This window comes from Paramormyrops kingsleyae, chromosome 7 (assembly GCF_048594095.1).
Source record: "Paramormyrops kingsleyae isolate MSU_618 chromosome 7, PKINGS_0.4, whole genome shotgun sequence".
NCBI classification, from domain to species: Eukaryota; Metazoa; Chordata; class Actinopteri; order Osteoglossiformes; family Mormyridae; genus Paramormyrops; species Paramormyrops kingsleyae.
Window position 1 is genome coordinate 8699529 of NC_132803.1, and position 22158 is coordinate 8721686.

Below are 22158 nucleotides of genomic sequence, written 5' to 3' on the forward strand. Positions count from 1 at the left end.
TGTTGCAGGGCAGCCTCCACGCATAGGGATCACATGAACCCGACACGTCGATGACATCACCGTGCAGATTAGAGGCCTGAGCTGGCCAGTGCAGCCTTTAGCTCAGCTGACCTCTTGCCTGGTGGGTTTTTGCAAGAATTTGTGGAGACTTGGGTTCAATTTCTGATCAGTCAGCCAGCTTGGGAAAGGTCACATTTTATTTTACATGCTGAATGTGCTTTTTTATTTAACCTTTATTTATCCAGGCAAGCTATTAAGAAAGATTTATCTACAACTGAAGGAGGAACCTCTTGAAGAAAAAAACCCAGCAGGTCAGAGGGAATATGACAATCATTTTGGGCTGATGGTCACCCACCCTTGTCCTCCTTTGAGCGAATGGCCTAGTGTCCCATTACAGGGAAACAAGTGATCATGTCAGACAGCACGGGTCACACACTGGACCACAGCTTGCCTCTGGTGCTGATAGAATTATAATCGATGACCATTATGTAGGTTTTACCCCGATGGTGGCAGAGGTCGGCTCCGATCTGGTGCCCTGGGCCTGGTGGCAGATGAGTAGGATTGAGTCGTTCCCTCCTCTGAGTAGGCTTGTGCACCAGGCAGAACATACACTGGGAGACCATCCTTATGTCGTCTGCAATTCTAGGTCACCAGACAGAATTCCTTGCCCTTTCGTGACACCAGGTCAACTCCTGGTGACCTTTGTGTATGTGGCTGAAGATATCCTGTCTGTGCTCAGGTGGAATGAATGTACATCCTTTCCCCAAAGAGAAGCAACTGACAGTGACGCCCTTACAGCATAGTATGCCTGTAGGTCTTGAGGGATGTGTTTTGGCTACCCTTGCCTGATGCCCACCCTTCCCTGTTCCCTTCTGCAGCAACCTGTCATTGCTCATAGATTCTTTGAGGAGATTCTTTTTTGGCTGTGTCACAGCAGCAGTCGAGGTTACAGAGTCAACATAAGCCTGAACCTCTTCCTGTCGGCACTTTCGTCTCATTGCTTCCGAGACAAAGTGTCAGGAATTATGAGTTCCTTGCCCGGGGCATGAACATCAAAAGCCTCTGGCACCGCAGTAGCGGCTGGTCTAGGTCGTACAAATTAATAAGAAGGACGAGGGGTTTGTGGTCAGTTTGTAAGCTAAACTGACTTAGACCTTGGAGGTAATGGGAAAATTGCTGTCATACCCATACCACAGCGAGACATTCTTTTTTGATTTGTGAACCTCCTTTCCGTCTCGGAGAGCATCCTGGAACAGGCGGCCATGGGATGCGGTCTTCGTCCTCATGCATCCGGAGAAAAGCTGCACCCAGACTGAAGCTGCTACCATCCTGTGTAACTATGGTTGGTTTATGGGTGACATAGAAGGCCAGGGGAGGTGTGTTCACTTTGCTGATGGCTGCCTGCTGAGACCGTCCCCATCGCGTTGTGTTTCAGCAGTTCCATCACTGAGTGGAGTCCTAAAGACAAGCTAGGTAAGAATCTACCTAGATAATCTCCAAAAGAAGAACCTGCCCAGTGGAGTGATAAATATTGTGAGTTTTGAGCTGCTGGAATCCAGCAATATTTGCCAAATCCCAGACGGTGTATTGAGTATAGAAAACAATGTCACAGTAACCAATGCAGGGGTAATGTCTTCCAATGTGGGGAGAATGAACCTCTGGCTCTGCACTGTTTGATTGAGGCACTTTCCCTGAACCATATATATCTAGAATTTGTACTTCGTTTCTGCTTTTCTATCAATAGATCCCATTAATTTTCCAGCTCAGTTTGCTGCTCTTCCAGGACTTCTGAGGTCAATTCCAGCCCGGACCAGCAGAGGGCGTTGTGGGAACGTCTGATACACTATATTGCCAAAAGTATTGGGACACCTGCCTTTACATACACATGAAATTCTTAATACATAGGCTTTAACATGGAGTTGGCCCACACTTTACAGCTTTAACAGCTTCAACTCTTCTGGGAAGGCTGTCCACAAGGTTTAGGAGCGTGTTTAAGGGACCATTCTTCCAGGAGTGCATTTGTGAGGTCCACCAAACTTTGCACTTTGCACAATGCAGTCAGGCAAGTACCGTTCTCCTGGCAACTGCCAAACCTAGACTCGTCCATCTGATTGCCAGACAGAGAAGCTTGATTCGTCACTCCAGAGAACACATCTCCACTGCTCTAGAGTCCAGTGGCAGTGTGCTTTACACCACTGCATCTAACGCTTTGCACTGCACTTGGTGATGTAAGGCTTGAATGCAGCTGCTCAGCCATGGAAACGCATTTCAATAGGTTTTCTACACACTGTTCTTGATCTAATCTGAAGGCCACATGAAGTTTGGAGGCATTGACTCTGCAGACAGTTGGTGTCTTCTGCACACTGTGCGCCTCAGCATGCGTTGTCCCCGCTCTGTGATTTTACATGACCTACCACTTCATGGCTGAGTTGCTGTTGTTCCCAATTGCTTCCACTTTGTAATAATACCACTAACAGTTGACCGTGGAATATTTAGTGGTGAAAAAATTTCATGAATGGACTTCCTGCACAGGTGGCATCCTATCACGGTACCACGCTTGAATTCACTGAGCTCCTGAAAGCGACCCATTCTTTCGCAGATGTTTGTAGAAGCAGTCTGCACGCCTAGGTGCTTGATTTTATACACCTGTGGCTATGGAAGTGATTGGAACACCTGAATTCAATGATTTGGAGGGGTGTCCCAATACTTTTGGCAATATAGTGTACGTGTACCACGATATAATGATTATATCAGCTCCAGTGTCTATTTTAAATCTTCCTTACCACACACAATCAGTCTTAAGTGCCACTTTTGCTTAGATTCCTGCCCCTCTATGTATCCCAGAAAAAGCGGTTCATTATTGTGGTCTGATTCCTTGCACACTATGACGTCTTTCACGTTCCTAATTCCGCAGATGATTGCAAAGTGTCATAACTTATTGCATTTCCTGCAGCGCTTCCCACACGCAGGAGACTCGTGCTCTTGAACCTGAGCCCGATTGCAACGTGTGCATGCACCACAGGGATGGTGATCCTTAGTTCGCTGCTTATGTATGTCGCGTTCCTGTTTGTATTGATAGATTTCTTCAGTGAAACCTCAGGTTCTTTTAGTTGAACGAAGAGGCAGGTTCCTTAAGCTTAAGCAGTTTATTAAGACAGAGTGAAGATGTTACAGGAAGATGTTTCACACGGCCGGTTCAGTGTCTGTCTGTGTCTGTCTGTGTCTGTCTCTGCCCCCCCTGAGGGCAGCAGGCCCTTTATCTCTGGTCTTCATACAGACTTCTGGAGCCGGGGGGTCAGACGGCCTTGGTGAGAGTACGTTGTATGAGAGGCAAAGAACATGATGAGCGAGTAGCAAGGACAGAAAGTATAATAATAAAAAAATAATATGAAAACTATAAATGAATTAACAAAATAAACATAATTAAACAACTATAAATTAACTATGGAAATCCCTCAGCATGTTCTTTTACCAGTGTGCTTTACATGCTGTTTTTGCTGCGTGTGTGAAAGCTCCTTGACCTCCACCAATCTCATAGTTTGGTCTTGCAGCTTCTTTCCTTCAGACTGACGAGTGATCTGCACTGCTTTCTCAAGAGTTAGCTGGGGATCCATTTGTCATTTCTGTGAAACATCCCAGTCCACTATACCTAGGACCACTCGATCGCACATCTGTTCCTCTATGCCTCAAACTCACAGAATTCAGCCAGTTCATATAAGTTACGTACGAACTCTCTCCAACTCCTTGAGAACGCAGGTGGAATCGCACCCTCTCATGTATTATATTATGTCACGATACTAAATATTTATTACATTTGAGCTATACCTTATCGTTGTGAAGAATGTCTTCCTCAAATGTGAAGGAAGTGTGGAGAACTTCTGACACCATGTCATCTACTCATGCCAACTCCTAACGGGCTTTTCATAAATGCACTTTATTAATGACTAACACAGATTTTTATCACATGCTCCTGTTCTAGCTCTGGAATTACCCACAATACACCACGTACAGCAGTCCACGTATGGTAATTGTAGTCCACCAGCTTAATATCATCACAGCCCCCTAGTGATCAAATGATATATATTTGTGGGCCTCCTCAAGTATGGTTTTGACATATCAAAGTGTTGTTGAGATGACCTCACTTCCTGTTTGGTGCCATGAAATTCAATGAACACAGTGGCCATATCGTTTGCCCTAACAAAATCCTTTAAACGACACTGTAAATGATACGTACCAGATTTAGTGGTGCTACAATCAAAACCCTAGGACTAGTATACAGAAGTAGGTTTTCGAAAAAAATTGAAAATGGCGAAAAATCCAGTGTGACAGACTTTAACAATAATAGGTGCATTCGAATTGAGAGAGCCCAAGGTTTCATAGGAAAACAGCAGGACAAACGGTTCAAACGTTATAAGCAAAAATGTTGGTGGCACTACAGAGATAGATGGATTGACTCCAGATTTGACCCTTGGATATTTTGCACTCTTCTGTATAAAAGTGCCAAATTTCACTAAGACCCACTAAGGGGTTTTATGGGCTGCCAACGTTAAGTATAATTAAGTATAATATTAGTGAAAAATCTAACAATTACAATAGATGCCTAACATCATCGGTGTTTGGCCCCTAATTATACAGCAATAACAAAAGTAATGACATATGGTACAATCCTGTGCCTTCAGCTGACGAACCACTGAAGTCACTGAGTGTCACAAAGTAGTGCGTGTATTCGTTATTACAAACAGACCCCTTCATAAGTACAAGTTATCCGTGAGGTGGATGTTCTTAACCCAGGGACTGCCTATACACTGGTATTCCTCACCACCTCTGGGACTCTATAATTGTTTAGATTTTCGGCAAACAGTTATAAGCTTGGAACACTTGGGCTTGTGGTTTTGAAAATCATTTTATGTTTAATAGAGGCATTTAGGAAGTAATTTTCTCCCTGAATAGAATCTGCCTAATCTTCCGTAGCTTGCTTTGTGATAACAGAATCAAATATCTAGTTAAATACCCTGTTTAAGAAGGTTTGAAGTTGTACATGGCAACATGAAGCCGTTTTGAACTTTGGAGCACTTATCTGATATTGTGGCCTTGAGTGTCACCTGGAACAGCAAAAATTGCTAGTTTCAGTAAAATTGGCGCCATATAATCTCCTCATTTTAAAACCATGTTTCTCAAACTCAGAGACCTGCAGACGGTTCACGTATTTGATCCCTCCGAATTCCCCAGGAGCTGGGAGGGGGCAAAAATGTGGACCGTCTAGAGGTGCCCAAGGGCCGGCTTTAGAAGCACTGGCTTAAGATAGACAGGGTTAGTCTGTCCAAGGGCCACATTGGCTGATATTTAACACAGAAATTTAATAGTCGTGCACAATTATTTAAGATGTAAATTGAGAGAATTAATATGACTGCAATGAATGTGTGCCATTTATACGGGGTCAACTCGTTTGTAAGGTTAAAGTGCAGTCACAAGCGAAAACTACAAAATTGATGGCTTTGATCAGACTAAAAGAAATCGTGAATGTTTACATATACATATGCATAACCTTTATTATAGTTTAGTTGTCTGTACTTCCGGATCATTCTGTGTGTCACGGGGAAAAATAGGAGTATGTATGCAGAAGACATAACTTTCCAGGGACAAGGTTGTTCACAAGCACCACCAAGTGGTATATATTTGTGTTTACGTTGCAAGTGCTGTACATCAATGTACATTACTGTATAACATAAAAATCAGCTATAAAAATAGGCATCAGACTATGAAAATGTCTAATAAAATAATCCTATCAATTGTCCATTTGTAGAATGACATACAGCGCAGGCGCATTTAATGGGAAAACGAAATATAAAATGTTAAACTGTAAATAAGTTTAAGAATAAATTTGAATATTATTTTTATGAATAAGTTTCAAAGAGCGCCACATGAACTGTGATTTTAATAGCTCTTAGGAAAATATAATCGTACTATACTAGCCCGGTGAAATATTCCAGGCATAGAAAAGTTTTTCACATAGTATTCAAAAATACATTCAAAGACCTCCGAAAAACATTAACAACCTTCCAAGTTAAAAATATTTATTATTCGACTGCGCAGGAAGATCGTGTTTTAAAACTGTACATTGCAAAACTAACATTTTGATAAACGGATTTATTCTTACGACAGCAGATGTAATTTGTCGCACATGCGCGGTAAGCGCGTCGTGCGCACAAGGTCATTCACGCGCTGAACGGCGATCTACTTCTGCGTCCGACAGCGTGGACGCGCTGCTTGGCAAAGCAATTCACCGGTAACACATTTCCCCCACAGATAAACAGCAAAAAACTCAGCAATGGCCAGAGGAAGTCGTAGTCGTCCATCACCGCCAGCTAGGTAAAGTAGTAATGTGAACGAGCGTCCTTGTTAATGTTTTTTTGTGCCCTATGGTTACGTAAAACCAGTTGCGTCATTAAAAATTTTAAAAAGAGGGGGAAAGTTTCTCAATTACATTCATAATTAGTTTTTTCTTTACACACGCAGGGATATTTTAAGGCCCATAAGTTTTACAGGAAGTAGGTCAGGGCTGGTAAAAGTACACTGTCTGGAGTGACTACTCTGAGAGCGATAAATTTGTATCTCAGTCTGGCAATGTTTCACTTCTCAATGTCACAGATTGTCTGGAGGGACACGTGCATTCTCTGTCCTATTCTTTAAATAACGATGTATCTGGCTGTTTTTAAACTGTGCCACATTCTTAGAAATGGCTCGTCTCTGTCTCGATTAATGTGATATTAGGAGAAAACCTCCGCTGGGTGCATTGTAATTTGCTTGTGGTCATTTTGTTCCTATTTGTGATAGTCACACAGCAGCCTCTCACGCACCTGCCCATCCAGCACCATCCACCCTCGCCCCAGCCCCTGCCCAGCCCAAGCAGCCCGGTCTGATGGCACAGATGGCCACCACTGCGGCGGGGGTAGCTGTGGGCTCAGCCGTGGGCCATGTGGTGGGCAGTGCCCTCACGGGAGCCTTCAGCGGGAGCAGCAGCCCCCCAGAGCCCGCCAAGCCGTCCAGCACGGTGCAGGTGAGCCCAGTGTGAGCACTGGACTGACATACAGCCCATCTACACCTACAGTCTGACTGGTCCGCAGCCAGAAACCAAAACCAATACAGATCTTAGAATTTTCTAGAACCTGTGGAACTGTAGTGCATGTGCAAAAACATTACAGATTTCACCAGTCTGGAATGGCTTCTGATTGCAGTTCAGTTTAACCCGAATAACCTCCTTTGAGGCAATATGAAATGCACATTTACACTTATTTTGCACTATAAAGGTAAATCTCAGTTGTAAGGTTTTCTTTTAATCTAGTACAATAGTTTTTACATATTTGTACATATTATATATATTAGCATTTTGCAATTCTGTGTTATGTCTACCTTTATGCCTACCTCGTGTCTGTGTTTCTGTCGTTTATGTAAATTTACCCTTGGGGAGTCTGAATCTGAATAGCTGTTACCCCCCCAATTATTGGGGTAAAGTATGAGTAACTTGAAATTTCCTCACAATTCCTTCTGTATAATATTACTGATATTAGTTTAAAAAGTGTGAAAAATGCTCAAATCGTGCTTTCTTGTAATTTAATTACAAAACTGTGCAAAACATTAGTAACGTACAGCATGAGACCTTGGGCCCTGAAACATAAGCTGATCATTCCCCATATTGGTGCCTCATAAGCTGATCATTCCCCATATTGCTGCCTCATAAGCTGATCATTCCCCTTATTGGTGCCTCATAAGCTGGTCGTTCCCCGTGTTGCTGCCTCATAAGCTGATCTTTCCCCATATTGCTGCCTCATAAGCTGATCTTTCCCCATATTGCTGCCTCATAAGCTGATCTTTCCCCATATTGCTGCCTCATAAGCTGATCTTTCCCTGTATTGCTGCCTCATAAGCTGATCTTTTTCCGTATTGCTGCCTCATAAGCTGATCGTTCCCCGTATTGCTGCCTCATAAGCTGATCGTTCCCCGTATTGCTGCCTCATAAGCTGATCGTTCCCCGTATTGCTGCCTCATAAGCTGATCGTTCCCCGTATTGCTGCCTCATAAGATGATCGTTCCTCGTATTGCTGCCTCATAAGATAATCGTTCCCCGTATTACTGTCTGTCTGTTAGCAGGAGCCCCCCCAGCCAGGCCACCCGATGTCAGGCCCCTGCCACTTCGAGGTGAGACAGTTCCTGGATTGTGCCACCACCCAGAGTGACCTGACCCTGTGTGAGGGCTTCAGTGAGGCCCTCAAGCAATGCAAGTACTCCCACGGTGAGTCAGGCTTTCCTATTAAAAAATAAAATATAATATAATATTGACATGGGTTGAATAAGGGGTATATATTTCATTCATCCATGTCTCCATTCTTCTTTGGTCAGCTACTTACCCAGTACAGGGTCTTGGGGGAGGGGAGCACAGATATGCTGATCTTGATAATGTTTCTTGTTGCAGGGGTGACCTCATTGGTCTGATGGAGCTGAGCTGAACTACTGTAGACAAGACCTTGGCCATGCAAAAAAAAACCTTTGCCAGACTGTTACCATCTGTTTTGTTTCATTTATGTGGTATCAAGGGTAAACTGCTGAATATGTAATACTGTGTATAAGACTGTAAGATGAATGTTATATCTGATGCAAATAAATGTTATTTCAGATGCAAATATAAAAATGACGTGTGAGAAGTTTCGTCCATTCTGAGGGTAGTGTCTAGTCTATGTTCATGGAAACGCATCTTGCATATCTTAAAGCTGTTTGATCTGATTAGCAAAAAACGTCTATGGTTGTGAAATTGCTAAGTTACTAAACCAACACACCTTTTAAAAGTAAGAGTAAGGTTTGGCATCTATGGCGCAATGTGTGCTACAGTCAATGCAGAATTGATCGTAAGGTGTAAAGATGTGCAATCAAACAATCACAGGTATTCCCCGGTACTGACTCGTGGGCTGGTGGGGGTCATTTGGCTACACACCCAATATATATATAAAACCATGTATGTGAGACTGCAGGCAGTTGCACTCCTATGAATACAAGCCTATATAAGAAAACATATAAACGAATGAAAACATATTGGTCATATGCAATTGCAATTGAATAAACAGAGTATTAAAATTTATATAAAATCTTTGTTCTTTTTCTATAATGGGAGTTTCTCACCCGGCCAATCAAGAGGAGGGGATGGACCACTTGCTGCCTGTAAACAAAGTCCTACTTTTATGCATTTTTGAGTCCTGAACCACTGATGCGTGGTCGGTTTGAGTAGATCCTATAATAAGGGTCATGAATGGGGTTGTGCAAGGAAACTGATCATAGATCAGCCTATCAGAGATGGACCTGAAGTATTCATAGTGCAGGTAGAAAGGCAAAATTTTAAGTGTAGTTAACACCGTTCATTGATTTAGAAAAAACCCTACGAGTAAATTTCCTGAGGAGTTTCTGAAAAAGCTGTGCTCCACTACTGCTGCTGGAAACCCGAGGATGTAAGTAGCTGGAAACGTGCATGTAGCTGTCTTACAAGCCAGTTCATTTCATTCATAGGATATAATCGACCTTCAAAATTAAGTCGTGCTGTTGTGAAAACCGACCGAAAAACTCCCGTTGTGCTGTATTTTATAAAGTAAAATGTTTGACCTATTTAACTTTAGCTGGGTATCCAAAGAGGGCTTGCACGATTCATTGTGTTCTCCAGAGGAACATTTCATACATGATTATGAGTAACTTCTCATTTGTAAGAAAAAATGTCAGTAGCGTTTCCAAATGCTTTGAAAGTTTTTTGCGGTTTGGTTAAATCAAAATTATTATACTAGTAAACCATAAGCTGGTAACGATACGCTGGCACCATCATAAGTATGAAGGTTTTGCCGTGTGCAAAACTGGTAATGGTATGATCATCTAATATGTCAACAAACTTTGGTTCTTCACAATTTTGGGGGCAGCCAGTTGACCTTGGATCCTCACAGGTATTTTTTCTCCTTGCATGAGAGTTTTTGGTTCCTCTCCTCCGTTGTCTTCTGGCTTTCTTTCTTTAATTTCTTTCCTTCCTTTTTCCCCGTTCTGTAATTCTCTCTCTAATGAAGTTTAATGTATCACAACACATCCATGTAAAGCGCCTTGGGATGACTCTGGTGTGAAAGGCGCTATATAAAAATGAATCAAATTGAACTCTGCAGGTCCTTCAACAAGGCCGTTAACCCCCCAGCTCCCTGGGTGCTGCAACAGGTGGCAGAAATAAAGGGGGAAGAAATAAAGAGAATTTCCTCATTGGGGTTAATAAAGCATCAGTTATTATTAACTTGGCTTATGTGTTGCTTTGTATTTACTTTTATTTGACTATAGTAGCCTCACCAATCAGAATTGATGTTGTAGTGTTAGCAGTTTAACATCTCCATCCTCTGCTGGCAGGATTGCTATCAGATTCTATCCTTTGGAGGATGGCAAGTGGGACAGAAAGGAACTGTGATGACTTTCCTGTAGACAACAGACGTCACTTTGCCACCGGAAATCCATTCCAGTCTTTGCAGATCAAGTAATAAGGATGTTAAGTACACTGCCCGGCCAAAAAAAAACTCGCCATTTGAATTTATATCAGCAAATACTCAAGAGCCAATGACTGGATCATTATTACAGCTCCGCTACGTTATGCAGCAATAAAGTGAAGTCAGCTGAGTACCTGAATCTACTGAATGGCCAGGTTACACCTCCATCCATCATCAATGGATTGTTTTCTTCCCTGTTGGCATGGGCATATTCCAGGACAAGAATGCCAAGATTCATTGGGTTCGAATTGTCAAAGAGTGGTTCAGGAAGCATAAGGAATCATTTTCACGCATGACTTGTTCACCACAGAGTTGTGACCTTAACCTCATTGAAGGTCTTTGGGATCTGCTGAAGGAGGCTTTATGGAGTGGTTCAACTCACTTGTCAATACAGGATCTCGGTGAGAAATGAATGCAAATGTGGATGAAAATAAAGGGTGAAATATTGCATAAGCTTTTGGAAACAATGGCATGACAAATGTGCGCCATAATCAAAGCTAAAGGTGGTCTGATGAAAATTCAAATGGGGACTTTTTTTTTTTGGCCGGGCAGTGTAGTTAGGTTGATTCCATAGGTCCCAGAGTCACAAGGCTGTAAAATATTTTGAACATAATTGTATTGGTCTGGGTTGGATGCAAAATATGATTCACTTTCCAGTGGTTCAAAATCTTTAGGAACACGCCTGCATGTCAAGCATGTTTTTCTTTTGATGACTGAGCGCATTACACTTGTTAGGGGGGAGTAGCATTGTATGACGATCTGCACTGTCAAATTCAGCAAAGAACGGTGAATGCAACGAATTTGTAATGCAGAGCCTACAGTAGGGGCCGCATGGTGGCATAGTGTTACCTCACACTTCTGGGGCCAGGGTTCAAGTCACCACCATGGCTCCTTGTGCTGTAGTGGGGTTTCCTCTGGGTACTGCAGCCCCCCCCCCCATGTGTAAGTGCCCTGCAATGGGTTGGTGTCCTATCCTGGGCTTTTCCATGGATTCCATGGTAGGTTGCTTTTCTTTAGAGATCGAAATCTGCATAACTTAAGCCCATGACATATTTCATGTTAAATGGTTCATTAGCTATGTTGTGATTTATAGAAGAGGATACGTCTTTTCACTAGTTTTCTAGAGCCAGAGCATCACCTTGGGGAGCTTGCAGTCTGTCCCTGGAGACACAAGGCACCAGGCAGGAGATGCCCATTCCAAGGCATACACACACAAGGGGAGACAGGAACACTGATACACCTAGACTGCATGACTCTGGCAATGGGAGGAAAGGAGACTGTCCACAGGAAATCGAAACATAAACAGAACATGTAAATGGAGCATAGAGTCAAGAATCAAACGCACAACCCAGCAGACGTTAGGCCGTAGTGCAACTGAGCTATTTGTCAGGATAATGCATTCAAAAGTTAGTCCTGTAATCTGTATCTTTAACGACTATCATAGTTACCCAGAAGACCTTGAGAATGCAATTCCATCACTGATTCTCAATACAAAATAGCAATTTATTAAAAATATATTTATTTAGAATGAAGTTTTGAGTTCTCGAACAAGCCCCCATGTTACAAAATAACAATCGCAAAATTGGAAACCACAGCCTCCCAAAGAAAAGGCTACATACAGGATGTCAAACACTTTTAGGGAGCGAGCGCGTTCCGCTGGTGCGGGGCGTGGAATCGGGTGACGGTCCTTATAAGCGCGAGCCGAAGGGGCGCAAGTACAGAGAAGTAACTGGAAGTTTTTTGCGGGGTAAAAAATGCCGCTCGAAATCTACCTGGATCTGATCTCCCAGCCATGCCGCTCTGTCTATATTTTCGCGAAGAAGAACAACATCCCGTTTGAATTTAAGAAGATCCTGCTGTTTAAAGGTACCGTTACAAGTTTTTGTGGCTCTACGTCACTTTGGGCTAGTATTTGGAAATTATTTGGGCTAAATAAGGGGTCACTTTGACGCGATGTATTGCTTTTGGGCAGACGCGTAAGGTGACGATGTGCAGCATTTAAGTGTTTTTTTTTTCGATTGTACTTTGCTTGAATATTTTAAGTTGCTGCTGTTTAACATAACTGCATTCTTGAAACATACAACTACTTACTCTGATACATTTTGCAAGACTGTCATAACCCAATTAAAATATATATTATTGTATGCAGCGCATCTGATCGAGTTGGGCTACTTGATTCAACTATCAGTTAAATCTGGCCCGTATGTCGAGTTTTCGTTTCCCAGAGCATATAAATTCGTTGCGTCAATCTGCGCCAGGTGTTCTGAGGAGTTGAGCTACCCATCGAGACGTACTATCGAGCCTTTTTGCGCATGTGCAGTTCCACCGTTTTGGTGTTAGGGTTAGGTTTTAGGGGTTTGGGTTAGTGTAAGGGTTTTAGGGTTTTTTGGGGGGTTAGGGTTAGGGTTAGGATTAGGGCAGGAGTTAGGGTTAGGGCTATCGACTAGCACTACGGTAGCCTAACTCGACAAAGTAGCGCAACTCGACAGAACACCGGCAAGCTCGGCAAGTTTTACCTCTTTTTCTAAGTAAAAATAAAAGATCTGCTTATCTTCTTGCCTCTCAGTTTTCCTTATTGTGATGCACTGTAATTTATAATACTATACTTAAATCTGTCTTGAATGAATTTAAAAGGATAGGATGCTTTGTGTAATATCTATAGATTTGGAATATATAGTAGTTTTTAAGAGGGTGTTTCAAGAAGTAACAGCAAATTGACAGTATTTCATGAAACAAACATCCAAGGCATTTCATACTCCATTTCAGGGCAGACAAGTTCTTAGAGAAGGTGTTGGCATTGCCCAGTAGATGGCATGGCGTGCGTAATCGCAAGTGCACCATATAAAAATTCTGCGTCCTTAACTGAATGCGCCGTAGTACGGAAGCGTATTACTGCTAAGACATAATAAAAAAATATTCACACTATCACGTTATAACGTGAAAATATTACATTATAACGTGAAAACACACGATAAAACGAGAAAACGTATCACGCCATAACATGAAAATATAACGTTATAACGTGAAACCGTATCACGTTATAACATGAAAATATTACGTTATAACGAGAAAACCAATCCCGATAGAATTGAAAGTTAAATTGATCAGGGGCGGTGTTATGCCGAAAAAGGCATCCCTGCCGTAGAATGCATGTCTGTCTCGGGAGCTATGGAATCAGATTTGTGCCAATATTATCAAGCAAAAAAACTTTTTTGACATCAAGCAAAAACAAGGCTTCGAGAAGAAAAAAAACGAACTGAAGCAAAAGAAATGTCATCTCACAAGTAAAATTTATAATTTGCAAACAAATTCGTTTGCGCTTCCTGACTTTTTATTTACAATTCTGACACAAACTTCTCGCGTAGGCGGGTTTTTTCAGGGACGCGTCCCCATTGGCTAATAAGTTTTTGACTGACAGGTCAGTGCCACGGATATTTTTAATTAAGCTACACTATACATTTTATTGTGCTAAATTAGAAGTGAAGTTAATATCGATTAAAAAGTTCAAAACAGCAGACATGAACTTGCCAATAAAGCGCTTGTTACATTGTAAGTGTTTCAGATGCACGGTAACATTTCTTTTCACCAAAAAAAATAAATGTCAATCTTTTTAAAACGTTTGGGTGTCGTTCTAATCTATGGCTAAAATAGTGTGTGTGTGTGTGTGTGTGTGTGTGTGTGTGTGTTTTCATGTTATAACGTGATACGATTTCTCGTTTTAACGTGATGTTTTCACGTTATAATGTAATATTTTCACGTTATAACGTGATAGTGAGAATATTTTTTTTATTATGTCGTGGCATCAGATTTTTGTGGGGTGTAAAACCTCGTGAAATTCATTTAAGAATGTTGTTGGGCTGGTTTGGAGTGGCTTCACTGTATGTATTCATCTGTTGTTCATCAAATTAAAATAGTTAAAATTAAAAAATAAAGCTGTCTTCCAAAGAGGGGGGTGGTGGTTGGGCATTAAATAAAAAATATACACTGTATTTAAAAAATATAAGAATGTTGTAGAATTATGGAGATGCCTGTATTAGCAAGTGAAGAGTGTAGGAGTGGGTGGTGGCACACATCTGCAGAGAAGAAGTTCAAGTCTCAACACTGCACCGGAAATGTTATGTCCAGGTCTTGTACAGGAGGTTGGCCCAAGCAACTAGAGGAGACACCTAATTGTTTGGCCCCGCCTCCTCTAGTTACTTGGACCCACCTCCTTTACAATCTAATTGGTTATCTCTCTGAAGCAATCATTGTTCCTTCTGCCCTCAGAACATTTTGTGTAAGTAATACTCCCATGAGCACCTGTGAAGCGTGCTGACTTCCAAACATATGTTGACATGCATCAATGCAGGTATCCAGTAACCTTAAGCTTAGTCGATTTAACAATACAGCTTTTTTATCTCCAGGACGTGGATATTTTATTTTTACATTTATTTATTTTTTCCAAGCTGTAAACTTTCCTTTTCACTGTGATTAGGGTTAACCTTGTATTTTCATTTCTCCATCAGGGGAACAATACAGTGAAGAATTCGGGAAGGTTAACTATTTCAGGAAAGTGCCCGTCATTAAAGATGGAGACTTTACTTTGTCAGAAAGGTGAGACTTGTGCATGACAAAATTAAGCCGTAGAACAAAATTTTTACAGTGTAAATGTTGCTTCTGACTGGGTAACAACACCGGACTTGCAGCATTGCCATCTTAACTTATCTGGCGGAAAAGTACGGGACCCCAGACCATTGGTACCCAGCAGACCTGCAGACCCGGGCTCGAGTTCATGAGTATCTGTCATGGCAGCACAGTGGAATGCGAGGAATTGCCGGCAAGATCTTATGGCTCAGGGTCGGTATTGGAAATTAATAGCATTGAGGCTGTATTTAAACAAATAAAATGTCATAAATTTGTACCTTTTAAGTCATTCCTTTTGCAATATACAAGAACAATTAAATATATTCTGTATTTTAGCTGATGATTCCCAAGGCATTTGAAATAGATGTTCCTAAGGAAAGGATGGATTCTCTATTGGTGGACCTGGAGGGATCACTCACAGCCTTCGAAGAAAAGTTCCTGCAGGACAAGCCTTTTATTGCTGGGCAGAAGATCTCACTGGCAGACTTGGTGGCCATTGTGGAAATCATGCAGGTGGGGCAAATTACACTGAATTTGTTTAAAATGAAATGTTATGAGATGCAACAGTGACACAGGTAATGTGTCCTGGATCCTGGGTTCAATCCCCATTGTACCACATTATTAATCTATTATTATCTATGGTGCAGGGCGTGCAAATGTGGTTTTAAAGGCAGTTTCGGAAATTTCAAGTCACATGGTTGGTATATGACTCTGTGAGTTAGGACTCTGTACCCTGTGATCAGAATGTCACTAGTTCAAGTCCCATGGCTGACAGAGTGGTTTCACCTTTGGGTCCATGAGCAAGGCTCCTAAGCCCTCACTGCTCCAGGGACTGCCTGACCCTGCCCTCTCACATTTGTCAGTTTGCATAAGTGGCTGCTAAATTAATACATGTAAATGTAATTTAAGAATACATCAAAGTTCTGTGTGAGAACAGACTGTTCGTTTCAACCCTCACTCTCTGAAACACTGACGCTGCTGTTTTTATGTGCCTTAGCCAGTAGGTGCAGGTGTGAACGTGTTCGAGGTCAGGCCGAAACTGAGTGCCTGGAAGGACCGAGTTCGGGCAGAGATCGGGTCGGCTCTGTTCGACAAAGCCCACCAGATGATCTTTAACACAGAGGAGGTGGCAAAGACCTTGGACCCCAGTATGAAGGAAATAATCAAGCTCAGGATCAAAAAGTCGTTCCTTTGAGTCCATTTCTAGGTTCTCGTTGTCAAGGTCAGCCCCGGTTGTCCCACTCCGTGTCCCTTCCCCGTTTGGCCAGCAGGCGGTGCTGGTCATCCCGTCCTTCATGTTAGTCTTTGTTCTCCCCAGTTACCTGTCTGGCCACATGGCTCAGTGCGTTGAGCATGTGTTTGTCTGTGATCCTTATCCTGTGTTTGAATCATGCCTCCTCTGTTTTTGTATTTGGCTCCCTAGTGTTTCATTTGAGTTTCTAGTTCTTGTATCTGGTGATTTTGTATTTGGTTTTTGGTTTTGTTCCTTGTGCCCCTGCTTGTGTCTTTACCTGTCTGTAATTCCCCAGTGTTAGTTTCTGTTTCCTTGGTTAGTTCTTAGTTTCCCTGTTTTCAGTTCCTTTTGAGTTCATTAGTTTCACCTGTGCCCTGTTTCCCTGGTCTTTGTTAATTAGCCTCACCTGTCCTGTGTTAGTCTCGTTACCCCTTTAGTATTTTAGTCTCTGCTTCTGTTTAGTTCCCCAGTGGTTCATTGTCAGTTGATGGTAGAAGGTTTATTGTGAAGGTTCTGTTGTTTGTGCTTGAGTATTATTCCCTGTGTTAGATGTTACCTGCCCTGTTTTTGTAGTAGTCTTTGTTTACTTTTGACCCCCCGTGGTCCTTTGTTTTTGTTAGTCCTTTCTTGTGTTTTTAGTTCGGTTAAATAAACCCTGTTTGTTTTTCTTGGAGCTGCCAGTGGGTCGTCCACCTATTTTGTGCCTGTGTGATGCCACGTTCTCGCACCTGAGCCGCCAGGAACCATGACACTCGTACAGTCTGCTGTACTGCTTTATCTCTCACAACCAAATACCGTTTGTGTTTATGCATCAATATGCAATGGTGCTAAGACTTATGCCAAAATTTAATTTGATTACCTAATACTTTGTTTATATCAGAATCAGAATAGAGTTTATTGCCAAGTACGTTCACACATTCAAGGAATTTGCTTTGGTGGTGCCAGACATTGGCAGATAAAGGTGGGCTTTTAATATATATATATATATATATATATATATATATATATTACACTCACCTAAAGGATTATTAGGAACACCTGTTCAATTTCTCATTAATGCAATTATCTAATCAACCAATCACATGGCAGTTGCTTCAATGCATTTAGGGGTGTGGTCCTGGTCAAGACAATCTCCGGAACTCCAAACTGAATGTCAGAATGGGAAAGAAAGGTGATTTAAGCAATTTTGAGCGTAGCATGGTTGTTGGTGCCAGACGGGCCGGTCTGAGTATTTCATAGTCTGCTCAGTTACTGGGATTTTCACGCACAACCATTTCTAGGGTTTACAAAGAATGGTGTGCAAAGGGAAAAACATCCAGTATGCGGCAGCCCTGTGGGCGAAAATGCCTTGTTGATGCTAGAGGTCAGAGGAGAATGGGCCGACTGATTCAAGCTGATAGAAGAGCAACTTTGACTGAAATAACCACTCGTTACAACCGAGGTATGCAGCAAAGCATTTGTGAAGCCACAACACGCACAACCTTGAGGCGGATGGGCTACAACAGCAGAAGACCCCACCGGGTACCACTCATCTCCACTACAAATAGGAAAAAGAGGCTACAATTTGCACGAGCTCACCAAAATTGGACAGTTGAAGACTGGAAAAATGTTGCCTGGTCTGATGAGTCTCGATTTCTGTTGAGACATTCAAATGGTAGAGTCAGAATTTGGCATAAACAGAATGAGAACATAGATCCATCATGCCTTGTTACCACTGTGCAGGCTGGTGGTGGTGGTGTAATGGTGTGGGGGATGTTTTCTTGGCACACTTTAGGCCCCTTAGTGCCAATTGGGCATCGTTTAAATGCCACGGCCTACCTGAGCATTGTTTCTGACCATGTCCATCCCTTTATGACCACCATGTACCCATCCTCTGATGGCTACTTCCAGCAGGACAATGCACCATGTCACAAAGCTCGAATCATTTCAAATTGGTTTCTTGAACATGACAATGAGTTCACTGTACTAATGGCCCCCACAGTCACCAGATCTCAACCCAATAGAGCATCTTTGGGATGTGGAACGGGAGCTTCGTGCCCTGGATGTGCATCCCACAAATCTCCATCAACTGCAAGATGCTATCCTATCAATATGGGCCAACATTTCTAAAGAATGCTTTCAGCACCTTGTTGAATCAATGCCACGTAGAATTAAGGCAGTTCTGAAGGCGAAAGGGGGTCAAACACCGTATTAGTATAGTGTTCCTAATAATCCTTTAGGTGAGTGTATATATTTAAGAGAGTGCAAATTATACTAGGATGAGGAAACAGTATTCGAGTGAGTGTTCCTGGCCTTACTGGTGAGGCGGGCTGCAGTGGGGAAGAAATTGTCCCTATGGTGTGATGTTTTGGTCTCAATGGACGCAACCTTCTGCCAGAGTCTGAAAGAGTTTGTGACCAGGGTGAGAGGAATCAGCCATAACCCTTCCTGCTCGTACAGGTCCTGTAAAGACGGAAGGTTGCAGCCGATCGTCTTCCCGGCAGAGTGAATGATGCTCTGTTGAGCTTTTTTGGTGAGAGAGCAGATGTTCATCTCCCACTTGAGGTCCTTGCTGATTATGGTGCCGAGGAAGCGGAAGTATTCCACAGCGGTGACTGTTGAGCCGAGCAGGAAGATGGGTGGAGGTGGGGCAGAGCTTTTCTTGAAGTCCACAATCATCTCCACTGTCTTCAGGGCTTTGAGCTCAAGGTTGTTACTCAACAACACAAGTGTCCACAAATACGTGTTTCTATATTTGGCATTATAAGCACAGAGATGGACATAAATCTGTCCTGTCTTTCAGTCATAAAGTTTTGAAAGGATAGTGAGGTTAGCCTAAGAGATGCCATTTTGGATGGTAAGATTAAGGGCATTCAATGTAACTGTAATTTTATCGCCTTTTGTCCTAGAAATCCAGTTTAGAATATTGTTTAGAATTAACAAGCTGAGTTTGTGCATGCATCTATTTCTCTATATATACATATAACTTTTTTTATGAAAGGGTCAAAGACATACAGCAAGATGTAATCAAAGTGTTGGAAAGGAGAGAGAAGGAAAGGGAAAAAAATAAAATCAACTCAAAAAAAAGCAAACAAAAAAATACTACAATCACAGAACCATTAAGTGATACCATTCGGTGAATATGTGCTGAAATATAAGTAAAAGAATAATAAAACAGATGTAAAACAATAAAAATAAACAACAAATACAGAAGAAATGTATGAAAATAAAATTATTCTATATATTGGGTTGTGACAAATGCCATATCAGCATGTAAGCTGTGGAAGTCTTCTGAAGAATTTGAAAAAGCAAAGACAAGACACTTATATGTACGTTCACTTACTGTTAAGTGACAGAAAATAAGGCAGTATATTGCAGTTTTTGTCCAACGGTCTTTTTTATTTGGAGAAAAATTTCAGCATAGTAAGAACTGTTTTTACAGTACTCGGGAAATATTTTCCTTAAAGGAGTGCGCAAGTTTTTATTTATTAATTTACTATCTCATCGATTTGACACTTGGCAGCACCACAGCAATCACCCGCGGACTAAACAAACCAAATAGCTAGGTATGCCAGATCTTACCCTGCCAAATGAAAGACCTAACGTTATACAGACCACGAACATCAAATGCGGCCGCAACAGGTTACCTACTTCAAGCATAACCTATGTACGCTGTATTTATCAATGTGCTACAAATGTGTAAAAAATGCTAAGTTGGTTGCCTTCTTGTTACCAGGCGCGGCTTTTGGGAAGGTGGGGCCATTTGGGTAGATATGAAAAATACATAAATACTGGAGGCATCATGAAGGCAAATGCACACATACAAATAGAAGCTTTTAAAAGGAAAAAAAATCCTTCTTCTTTTTCAGTAATGGGCGTTTCTCACCCAGCCAATCAGCAGAGCTGGCGCTACATCACTTCCTGTCACTAAGCAAACGCATACTTGTAAATGCCTTTCTGAGTCCCGAACCACTGATTCGTGGTCGGTTTGAGTAGATCCTATAAAAAAAGTTAAGAATGGGATTGGGCAAGGAAACTGATCCCAGATCAAGCTATCAAGGAGGGTCCCGGAGTGTTCATAGTGCAGGTAGAAAGGTGAAATTTTAAGTGTAGCGAATTTACGAATTCATAATGCCGTTCATTGACTTAGAAAGCAACTTACCTGCCAGTAAATTTCCGGAGGAGTTTCTGAAAAAGCTGTGCTCCACTACTGCTGCTGTTCTTGGGAAACCCGAGGATGTAAGTAGCTGGAAACGTGCATGTAGCTGTCTTACAAGCCAGTTCATTCCAAAATTAGGATATAATCGACCTTCAAACAAAGTCGTGCTGTTGTGAAAACCGACCGAAAAACTCCCGTTGTGCTGTATTTTATAAAGTAAAATGTTTGACCTATTTAATTTTAGTTGGGTATTTAAAGAGGGTTTGCAATGTAGATTTGGTACAGGCCGTTTCATCGTGTTCTCTAGAGAAACATTGCATACTGGTGGTACCGATTATAAATAACTTTTTATTTGTAAGCAAGAATAAGAGAAAACAGCGGTAGTGTTTTGAACTCAGTTGAATGTCTTTTGCGGTTAGTAAACCATAAGCTGGTAACGAAATGCTGGCACCATCATAAGTATGAAGATTTTGCCGTGTGCAAAACTGATAATGGTATGATCATCTAATCATATGTCAACATACTTTGGTTCATCACAGAGGATGAACTTGTCAGTTAAGCCTGGGCTGGCAATGCTGGTGGCTGGATCTAGTTCACCGTGCATCCTGCTCAAGGTGTCTGCCATCGGAGTGACAGACACAGCTGAGAAGAACAAGGAGAACAGTGCCCAGATATTCAAGTTTCTAACAGAGGAGCTGGGACTCGGTGAAGACAGGTCTGTGTTGTAAGAAACTGAACACAGTTCAGGTTAAAGAGCAACTATCAGTGATAACAAATCCAGCATAACCAGGATTTTATGTTCAAGGGTTCATGGTAGCTTGGCACAGTGGTGATCATATGTTGCTTTGTATTTACTTTTAGTGTCATTACATTGTAATCAACAAATGGCCTTTGAGTCACTATTTTTGCTTTTGATGAAATTTGGCATGTGAATTGCACATACTTTCGAGAGTTCTAAATGTTTTTTGAAAATAATTAAGTGTTTTTTCTTATGAGCAATCAGAATTGATCTTCTACCGTCTTCATCCTCTCCTGACAGGATTGCTATTAGATTCTACCCTTTGGAGCCATGGCAAGTGGGAAAGAAGGGAACTGTGATGACTTTCCTATAGACAGCACGCGCCAGTTTGCCACCGGAAATCTAGTCCAGTCTTTGCCGATCAAGTAATAAAGCGCACCATCACCCCCTGGTGGTGATTTAAAAATGTTTTTGGTACGATGGCTGCTGATTAGGCTACAGTTGTAGACATGTGCTTCTGTGATTCCCACGGAGGACTAAGCACACAAGTCAGTGAGGAAATACATGATTCTTACACGGTATTTTATAATATCTACCATCAAGTAGCAGATTCCTGGTTTTGTAACATATTATAATACTGATAATTTGCTTGAGTGCTGTTGTTCTTTACCATTATGTTTGCACTGTCTATGGCCTTGTTATGTAATTAGAGAATGAGTTAAAAACTATATATTAAACTATATATTTATAAACTATAAATTAAAAATGTTTTGCGCAGCACAAGATTTAAAAGGACAAATGATAACACATGAAAAATGTGTCCCAGTTCATGGATGAGGAGCATAACAGGGCAAGATCTTTGAGAATATTTCCC

At 41.8% G+C, this 22158-nt stretch overlaps 3 protein-coding genes across 5 annotated transcripts; all 3 read left to right on the plus strand.

The window, feature by feature from the left end:
• The first annotated feature begins 6188 nt into the window (after positions 1-6188).
• Positions 6189-8686, plus strand: chchd10 (coiled-coil-helix-coiled-coil-helix domain containing 10). 2 transcript variants are annotated; one of them, XM_023808283.2, is made up of 4 exons: positions 6189-6369; positions 6835-7057; positions 8149-8290; positions 8471-8686. In XM_023808283.2, exons 1-4 carry the CDS (start codon positions 6329-6331, stop codon positions 8488-8490), a joined length of 426 nt encoding a protein of 141 aa, XP_023664051.1. In that variant the 5' UTR covers positions 6189-6328; the 3' UTR covers positions 8491-8686. The 2 variants fall into 2 exon arrangements, with proteins under 2 accessions (XP_023664051.1, XP_023664050.1); XM_023808282.2 differs by having other exon boundaries at positions 6190-6369; positions 8146-8290.
• Positions 8687-12236: 3550 nt separating this feature from the next.
• On the plus strand, positions 12237-17080 carry LOC111842063 (glutathione S-transferase theta-3-like). Of its 2 annotated transcripts, none has more exons than XM_023808316.2 (5): positions 12237-12416; positions 15056-15143; positions 15236-15386; positions 15510-15686; positions 16171-17080. In XM_023808316.2, the coding sequence occupies exons 1-5, from the start codon at positions 12305-12307 to the stop codon at positions 16366-16368; spliced, it is 726 nt and encodes a 241-aa protein (XP_023664084.2). In that variant the 5' UTR covers positions 12237-12304; the 3' UTR covers positions 16369-17080. The 2 variants fall into 2 exon arrangements, with proteins under 2 accessions (XP_023664084.2, XP_023664085.2); XM_023808317.2 differs by lacking the exon at positions 16171-17080 and adding an exon at positions 15917-16145.
• A 3261-nt stretch (positions 17081-20341) lies between these two features.
• On the plus strand, positions 20342-21752 carry ddt (D-dopachrome tautomerase). Its single transcript, XM_023808318.2, has 3 exons — positions 20342-20625; positions 21085-21260; positions 21585-21752. The coding sequence occupies exons 1-3, from the start codon at positions 20518-20520 to the stop codon at positions 21655-21657; spliced, it is 357 nt and encodes a 118-aa protein (XP_023664086.1). The 5' UTR covers positions 20342-20517; the 3' UTR covers positions 21658-21752.
• Positions 21753-22158: the final 406 nt, after the last annotated feature.

What these genes read in the sequence shown, in the direction of transcription:
- LOC111842063 (XM_023808316.2), top strand. Translation starts at nt 12,305, where the DNA reads ATGCCGCTCGAAATCTACCTGGATCTGATCTCCCAGCCATGCCGCTCT. An exon ending in GACTTTACTTTGTCAGAAAG is followed by an intron (nt 15,144 to 15,235) that starts GTGAGACTTGTG and finishes CCGGACTTGCAG; the next exon opens with CATTGCCATCTTAACTTATC. An exon ending in GCAAGATCTTATGGCTCAGG is followed by an intron (nt 15,387 to 15,509) that starts GTCGGTATTGGA and finishes TCTGTATTTTAG; the next exon opens with CTGATGATTCCCAAGGCATT.
- chchd10 (XM_023808282.2), top strand. Translation starts at nt 6,329, where the DNA reads ATGGCCAGAGGAAGTCGTAGTCGTCCATCACCGCCAGCTAG. An exon ending in CGTCCATCACCGCCAGCTAG is followed by an intron (nt 6,370 to 6,834) that starts GTAAAGTAGTAA and finishes TATTTGTGATAG; the next exon opens with TCACACAGCAGCCTCTCACG. An exon ending in GCAATGCAAGTACTCCCACG is followed by an intron (nt 8,291 to 8,470) that starts GTGAGTCAGGCT and finishes TTCTTGTTGCAG; the next exon opens with GGGTGACCTCATTGGTCTGA.
- ddt (XM_023808318.2), top strand. Translation starts at nt 20,518, where the DNA reads ATGCCGTTCATTGACTTAGAAAGCAACTTACCTGCCAGTAAATTTCCG. An exon ending in TTCTTGGGAAACCCGAGGAT is followed by an intron (nt 20,626 to 21,084) that starts GTAAGTAGCTGG and finishes GGTTCATCACAG; the next exon opens with AGGATGAACTTGTCAGTTAA. An exon ending in CTGGGACTCGGTGAAGACAG is followed by an intron (nt 21,261 to 21,584) that starts GTCTGTGTTGTA and finishes CTCTCCTGACAG; the next exon opens with GATTGCTATTAGATTCTACC.